An 8,501-nucleotide genomic window follows, 5' to 3' on the forward strand; every position below is an offset into this window, starting at 1 on the left:
GTGGCAACATGTTTATCAGTTAGCAACACATTATTTTAAATATTGCATTTGTATTAATAGACCTAGATAAATTATAATGTTTTCGATGAGTGTTTTAATTTTAATAGTGTTTTTACATTTCGAAACCACAAAGTTTTGGGTATCAATCGTTGATGATGCATACAGATGACTTTGTGTTATATGAAATACTAGTTAGATATTTCGTTTCAGCAGGGAAGATTATCTTTTCCACTCACAGCAAGAATATCATGACATTTACATGTACCTTTCTTTACAGCAGGGAAGACATATGCATTTAGAAGACACGACGGCAACCATGCCGTCAGCAAGGAGTCTCGCTCGTACCCCTCAACCCGGCCTCCCCCAGCCTATCGATGCGCCCACGTTATCCTCTCCAGTTCCCAGGAACGTCGACGTTAGCCATACAAAGTCTACACATCAATGGGACATCAACGACAGCGGTCTACCATCGGTGAGTTGTTTGTGCAGGTCATTTCTGAACATAAGGAGTTTCACAGGGTTGTGTTTTGAGCCAGTAGCTGTTAACTTTATTTTCAGATAACTCTATCATTATTGATTATATTTAACTGTTAGCATTCCGTGTTAGTCAGCGAGATTAATCAACTAAACTTGTTTATATTAGGCAGATTCAATACGTTCAGTTATTAGAATTAGATAATAAACGGTATAAACATGCTACATTAATCGATAAACGTGTACACGATGTCCGGAAACTGGAATTGGGATAAGCATCACAATTGCCGAAATGAATAATCAAGTGAAATATTTTAAATATTGTTTCAACAATGTGATTTTTTAAGCCATTTACGACAAATGAAATGGGTCTGTTTTGAAAAAATAATATATGCACTGGTGACTCAAGTCTGACGTTATCGTCCATGTCTGTGTCACCGACACTGTGTGAGATAAAGCTCACTGCCAACAGGGCCGTGCCTACCAGCAACCCAGTAGTAACAATTAAACAACATGTATAGAGGTATTGTTGAACGTGGGCATGGGACAATTCACAGGAACACCGCATGTGTCACCCTTGACCTCAGCAGGACATGCTGAAAAAGGGGGAAATATTAAATGTCCTTTCCAACAGCTCCCTATTGGAAATTCGGGCTGCAGAGCGTGGCATGGTGACATCTCGCGCGTGCCGATTACCCCGGCGTTATCTTCAAGGGGTAGGATGGGGGATGAGGAGAGGGGTGGGGTGGAGTGAGATGGGGAGGGGTACGATACAGGGACGGCGGGTTCTTAAATTACTGCCCCAACAATGGTGGGCTTGTTGTTGAGAATATGCTACAAAGCCGAGGATGATTCCTCACAGGGTATAACTGGCAACTACTGAGTGCTGGCGTGTTAGTAGGTGCAGATTGAAACACCGCGATGAGTTTCAAGTTTTAACATAACCGCATGGCAGCAACTCACCGGAAAGTTTGGTTACAGAAAAAAGACAAATAATATACTAATAAAATCGCATATAAAATGCTTTCCAAAATGAATTTTGTTCCCCATGTTGAACAAATTACCATTTTATATTTATTTACAACAATATCATGATCTTGTATAGAAATTGATCATTTGATGTGCAAATTCAGGTTATAACGTCATTTCACAGAGTCGATGTGACCGTGAGCAGAAGACTTGTACGGTATTACTTTTTAATTTTCATTAATTTCACTTTGGTTCTTAATTCGAATTAAACATCAATTTGCACGGGCCTGAAAGAGCCCAAACCTGCATTCAACGTCTCTATTTCAATACTACCCGAATTAATTTGCATCCAGAACAAATGAAATATATACATAAATTAATTACACGAAATCCAATCACTATGCAATCTGGCACCTCATACCTTAGTCTTTTTCCAGCCTCTCATTTTCAGTCGGAGAATATTTTCACAAGACGGAGAAATTGCTAAGTTTTTGTTAGACGTGTCGATGTCGCTCTTTCTCGCCCGCATGGCATGTGGCCAGTCTGAGAGCCGGGGGAGAAATATGGATGCCCGCATCTCTTTTTTAAGAACCAAAACAAATGCTCCAATGTAGAGGCATAATACACCTAAAACTATGCCGCACTGGTAACTAAACGAAAACAACACATAAACCGAACAAAGACGAGTCAGTCATGTATGGTACAACAGACTTTTCGTTTAACTGCATCTTAACATGAAAACATCCTAAGAAATAATCTGTGGTATCCTCGGCTGCTCATCATTTTGTAAATATTACTGTATTTCAAAGTTTTGAATTTAAGTTCGTTATAAAAGTTCAAAAGCCCTTATGGGGAGGATATTGCTTGTATATTTCAAATGACAAGAGATTGTTTTCCGTTCCTGAAGAAGAGGATTTGGGTTAAGGTTTAGGGAGGAGTAATGTTGGCATTATGGCTTGAGTTACGGCGGTGATTGTAGGATTGTTAGGTGGGAGTTGGTCAAACGGTCAAAATTAGAGTCGTGTGTGTTTTGTTATGTTGACTTGTTAAGTATACTTTACGGACTATTGATGTCTAGGGGCTGAACAACACTTATTTCGTTTCTTAAAACACACATAAACACGCTGTTTTAAGTGGCATAGACATCCCAAGAGCATCCCCTATGGACACCCTATCTCTGCCATGTTACCGATCTTCAAAGACAGGGTGTAGAGAGTGTAGGAATAAGCACTGGCCACTCGACAGGTTAATTTGCGACTTTTAGACAAAGCTATCAAGTCCCTTTATTTAAAGCTTGATAATCTATCATTATAGGTGACTTCGGAATATGAGACGTCTGACCTCAACACACAAGTGTGGTCAAAACAAAACTATAGCGACATATGTCGGCCTTAGGCCTCAAATGGGTGCTGAAGTCAATGTTTTCGCTTTGCTTGAATATATCAAATGGAGACTAAAAGAAACGAAACGCTCTTTTTGAAAAAAAAATGGATTGACGCTTATGAAGCAGTCGGTATAAAACGCCTAGTTGTAGTGATAGTCATATAAAGAATATAAACTTGCAAAGCAGTCTGTTAATATCAGCGACTTTATATGTTTTTCATACTCCAATTTCATTGATATTGACTCCGTCTGACGTTTATGTATGAAATACATAATAACATATTTTCATGTTCATCACCGACAGTATCAGGCTGTTTGTACTTGATAACGTCACCGCAGACACTTCAGTTCGTTGTAAATGAGTAAATGCTTCACGCTCTATCTACTGTATTGCTATTCGACGAGAATAGACAAAGACGAGACACTGATTACTGCTAAACACTGAGATTTACAATGACACTTCTCGCCTCGGAACCCAGTAGTTCCTGCATATGTCAAACACAATGAGATCGTCAGGACATTCGCAGTCTGAGTAAAACCTCCGTATCAAATTCTAGCTCTCCCACGCCTACTGACTAGACACTACAGAAGGGCTGATACGGCCCCGAAATTCGTAAATCCAATCGACAATAAAAGTAGTAGCCTTTTAGGGTCTTCAAAAGCCCATTCATGAAGCTGTAAAAATCAAGAAGCGTAAAGTCTAAATGATGAAACTTCTCTCTTCTCAAATGGTAACGCAATATCGTGGAATGAGCCTTCTGCGTGAATAGGATTACACATACACATCGAGCCCGTTCAATTCCTAGTTATTAGCCGTGGATCATATTGTTTTAATAGATAGCTCGTTTATTCTATTTTGGAGAGGTTTAATTTAACAAAACATGAGTAGGATAAGGGCACGAGTAGGATAGAAGATTTGCACCAGGCCGAAAATCTGAGAGTCTTTTTCTGCAACAGGACAAGAAGGTGATTTCAACCCGCTCCCTTACAGAAGGGGTCGTGATGCAATAACAGACATATTGTAGGCTATTATATTTTAATTGCCATTTGATTGAAACTTGTTTACTTTCTCTTTTTGTTTAATTTCAGTTAACTTTTGAATCAATCCCCTTCTCAACTGTGATGCGTGATTATTAAAAAGTTTCTAGAAAATCAGATATTTGAATGATAGTAATATTTATATGTTTATAATAAAGTGTTTTGCAATATATCAAGAATTAGGAAATTCAAGAATATGTTTGGACACTGTAAATGGACATGCATTGTAAACGGATATGCACTGTAAATGGATAGTATGTGTGAGTATGTTTTTACGCCGTTTTTAGCAACATTCCAGCAATATCTCGACGGGGAACACCAGAAAATGGGTTTCAAAATTGTTTTACACATGTGGGGAATCGAACCCGGGCCTTTAGAGTGACGAGCAAACGCTTTAACCACAAGGCAACCCCATCGCTCAAGTAAATGGATATCGACTAAATATGATGATTCAATGTAAAAAAGTATGCGCTGTAAACTGATGAGCATTTAAATAAATATGCCAGGTCGAAGAGAGAGGAAGAGATATGACCAAAAGTGAAATTATTTAAGAACGTTGCATGATATCAAAAAATGTAGATAAAATAACACGTGGTAACTATTTACCCCAAGATGTAGGTACGACATATAAAATTATAATTTTATAGGCTATTTTGAAATATAACTAATACAAGAACAAAAAGAACAAAATGAAATAAACTACACTTAGATCAACTTTAAAATATCCATTTTTTTGTCCACAGGTAGTGAAGTTCGATAAGTTCCAGTTATGGCCAAACGGACATGCGCGGTACGTGTACAGCCCGGAACAGGAAGACGGCCGGCGTCATGTGAGCGGCTGGGCCATGCGCAATACAAACAATCACAACTCACTTATTCTGAAGAAATCTTGCCTTGGCGTGCTTGTGTGTAACCTGGACTGTCTTCTAGAGAATGGCGAGAAGGTTCATCTCAGACCAGCTATTTGTGACAAAGCAAGAAGAAAACAAATGAGTGAGTAGTCTGAACGACAATGTTAAAGAAGCAACTCTTTGAGTGAGTGAGTGAGTATGGTTTTACGCCGCTTTTAGCAATATTCCAGCAATATCACGGCGGGGGACACCAGAAAGCAACTCTTTGAAGACACCGTCAAAAGACATAATTGAAATCATTCTGAAAAAAAGTTCCATAAAGCAACAAAATAATGCAAGCCGGAGCTCAATGCGCCTTCTCGCTTGGAAGGTATGTCCGTGTAACAGAAATAGGGATGTTGTACTCAGTTGATGTTTGTCTTACTTTGTTAAATCCTTAATGGATTAAAGTGTTAATCTCACATCTGTGTTTCTTCTTCAGACAAACCCTGCCCGAATCCATCATGTTCTGGACGTCTGGAGTTGATGCCATGTCGGGGTCACTGTGGCTACCCGGTAACCCACTTCTGGCGACATCTCAATGGGGCCATATATTTCCAGGCCAAAGGTTACCACGACCACCCCAGACCGGAAGCCAAGTCAGTTGCAGAGAGTCGCCGCCATATAACCGGAAGTCGTCAGTGCAAGAGCGCAGGCGTAAGTATTATTGTGAGTGTGTGAGTGAGTGAGTGTGGTTTAACGTCGCTTTTAACAGTATTCCAGTAGTATCGCGGCGTTAAGTATCATTGTGCAATGTTTATTTCACATCAAAGTTTAATAAAAGCACGGTATCAAATGTTTATAATTTGATTAAAATGTATTATTCCGATGTAAAGTTGCTTCACTATTTGATGTGGATAATGCCATTGTAGTGTAGGGCAGGACGACAGCTAGTAACAGCGTTCAAAAACAATTTGATACCTCTGAATAATACATTTGAAACCTCACGAATTCAATTAGAAAGTAAGATTTCAATGAATGTATCAGCATCAAAGATACAATTACCTCTTAACTCCATTCATTGGACGCTAAGTAATAAATAGAAAACAAAAACACAGATGGCCATATGAATCAATGAATTCATTTGTTTCACACACTCACTTTCTTTAGGTCCCGGATAATGTGTACACAGAACGTAAGCGTCACGCCAGTGAACCGTCCTTGGATATCGCCCAGAAGAAGTTCTTCTCCTCACAAACAGGTACGTCATACTATGTCAGCTCCTATCAGGTGATCAAGATATGTGCTCCATCTACTACGAGTCAAATATAGTTTCAAAATTAAGAGATTTGGCGGGGATGTTGAAACAAGACTTGGAATTATATCAACCTTTGTAATTGGGTACATTCTGCTATACACAGTGATCGATGTTTCACCTTTGTTTTATATATATATTTTAATGCCAATCGTGTAGTCAAGGAGGTGTGTTTGCACATTGTGTTAAGGATGTCTTAACATGTAGAAATAAAATGTTTTTACTCTGTTACAGATGATGATGTTATGTGTTCCTGTCCGCCATTTGAGTGCACCTGCTCCAACTCCCGCTCATATAAAGGCTTCCTGCCAACATGTGATATTTTCAAAGATCCTTACCAACCAAGTGCCTCCATTACGCAGATCAGCATCACTAATGCGCATGCGTCGACTCCTTCATTTGATCATCGGCTTCATGCTCCCGACTACAACCGGACACGAACATCAACCTTCCATGGATCGTCTTCGTTTCTATACGACGAAGGAAAATTCCCATCATACACCACAACTCAGCCATCTTTGTCTGTTTCCTGCTCGACAAACCAAGGGATAGGTCAGATCCCTAACTTCAGCTCTATGTTTGAACCAACCAGTCGTCAAAGAGATGACTCGTTATTCTTTAGGTCCGATCTATTCTCAAAGTCGTTTTATGACGCCCCAGAAATTGATCATAAGACGTCAGCTTTCATTCCAACGCATTCCGACCCGTCAACTGGGTACACACGTTTTGATGATGTCACTAGTATGGACGCTGCTAAAGGTAACAGTGGAGGTGTGAAGTCAGAGCCTGATCTGAGTGACCCTTTCAGCTTCTGTCCCAAGTCCCGCATTGGAAACATGTGCGAAGGACACATTGACAACTCGTTCTCAAAGTACACAGACAAGTTTCCAGATATTCCATCCATCCAATCCTCAGAAAGATATTTCTCTATCTATGGCGCCGAACAGACAAATCAAGACCGTGCTAGCAGTGCCTTCTTCTCCACGTGTAAGGCAAGTGACTCTCACGAAGCAACCGGTTCCTCGTCCCCTCCACGACGGCTTGAAGAATTGAAACCGGTTCAGCAAAAATCCCACCCAAACGAAGCCCCTAAAACGGCTTTTGATGTTCTTCAGAACAGTTTTGCCCATTCAAACAGCAAAGACACTGATATTCCTTGGATCCGGTTTCGTGAACCTCCTAGCTTTGCTTCTTCGTCAAGCTCCACACCAGGTTACGGGAATGGAAATTACAGGCAGTTACCGAAAACTGATACGCAAAATGCAAATATACATGGAAATGACGGAATCTCCAGACTTCCTCGTTACCACAGCGACTATCTTCAACACCAGAGTAACCAGTCGTATCAGAACATAAAGCAGCAACTATGTAATCATAGCATTAATATCACTCTAACCTATAACTAGGAAACTGTACGTCAAAGAATCAAGTTGTGATATTGTCAAATGTTCAGAAATTTAATTTATTTACATTTTGAAGGATGTCCCGTCCGCACGGTCCAATATCTTCGACCAATCACTGTCTAGACTGTCTATGACTTCCTTGTCTGATATCTGACACGGTCTAGTCAATTACTGAATCCAGTTTTGACAGATCCAACATTACTGTCAATTTTGGTAAAATATAATCAGCCAAGTTATTAATGCAGTATATACCTTATTGTCAGTCATTTTCCATGGACCCAGATACAGGAAAATTAAGTCTTGACATTGAAATTAATCATTATGTCTTGAGTATAGCATAAATTCAATCTCGTGAAACCTTTTTCATATGTACATATGTCTGTGTACATTATCGTTTCAAACAGCCAAATATTGTCCTTGTGAGTATATTCGTGTAATTGTTACCTAATGTTATGGACCGTTGTCTCATTGATATTAGTGCCTTACCAAATGATATTAAAGTTTTTGTTATTTGAAAGGTGCTATGTGAAGTCATGATAATTTACTTTATCATCAGCCGGGCTTTGCAATATTGCGAGTTATTGTGCCTTTGGATGCTGTTGTTGTCATGGTGTCATGAACATAGAGCATAATTATCTAGAATGAAACGAATAAACTTGTTTCGTTGCAGATGTTTTAGTTGAAGTTTTGAATACCACACAAAACGTGTGCATGACCTGTTGAGTGCAATGCCTTTTTGAACAGTGTGTCAGTATGGGACGATTTCAGCTTAGAATAGGTCCCAAGTGAGCCATGCTATTCAGTGGCGACGACATGGATGGGATGGTCAGGCTCGGTGACTTGGTTGACTGCGTGTCATCGTATCTGACGGTGGGGAATGAAATAGTCTCAGACTGTCGTGATATAGCTGGAATATTGCTGACTGCGGCGGTTACTGACTGTGGCAACAAACATTATATATACCATTTTTTTAATTAATTTTTTTTTTAGGGGGTTGGGTTGGTGAACTCTACATAAACAAGACATATTTCCGAAGGCGTTTGTGGCCCAGTCGTCAGAAGCGCAGCGCTGAAATTAGCTGAGGAGATT

The 8,501-nt window shown here is 39.7% G+C and overlaps 1 protein-coding gene across 1 annotated transcript; it reads left to right on the forward strand.

Annotated features, from left to right (window-relative positions):
* The first annotated feature begins 316 nt into the window (after window positions 1-316).
* On the forward strand, window positions 317-7,415 carry LOC139479375 (uncharacterized). Its single transcript, XM_071262232.1, has 5 exons — window positions 317-472; window positions 4,608-4,857; window positions 5,197-5,411; window positions 5,865-5,955; window positions 6,244-7,415. Exons 1-5 carry the CDS (start codon window positions 317-319, stop codon window positions 7,413-7,415), a joined length of 1,884 nt encoding a protein of 627 aa, XP_071118333.1.
* The last annotated feature ends 1,086 nt before the right edge of the window (window positions 7,416-8,501 follow it).

The sequence above is a fragment of the Haliotis cracherodii genome, unplaced genomic scaffold, assembly GCF_022045235.1.
Source record: "Haliotis cracherodii isolate W230 unplaced genomic scaffold, xgHalCrac1.p SCAF_4, whole genome shotgun sequence".
NCBI lineage: Eukaryota > Metazoa > Mollusca > Gastropoda > Lepetellida > Haliotidae > Haliotis > Haliotis cracherodii.

Excerpts from the sequence above, each read along its gene's own strand:
- LOC139479375 (XM_071262232.1), top strand. The coding sequence starts at position 317 with ATGCCGTCAGCAAGGAGTCTCGCTCGTACCCCTCAACCCGGCCTCCCC. Across the intron at positions 473-4,607 it reads ACGACAGCGGTCTACCATCG|GTAGTGAAGTTCGATAAGTT; the intron begins GTGAGTTGTTTG and ends TTTTGTCCACAG. Across the intron at positions 5,956-6,243 it reads GTTCTTCTCCTCACAAACAG|ATGATGATGTTATGTGTTCC; the intron begins GTACGTCATACT and ends ACTCTGTTACAG.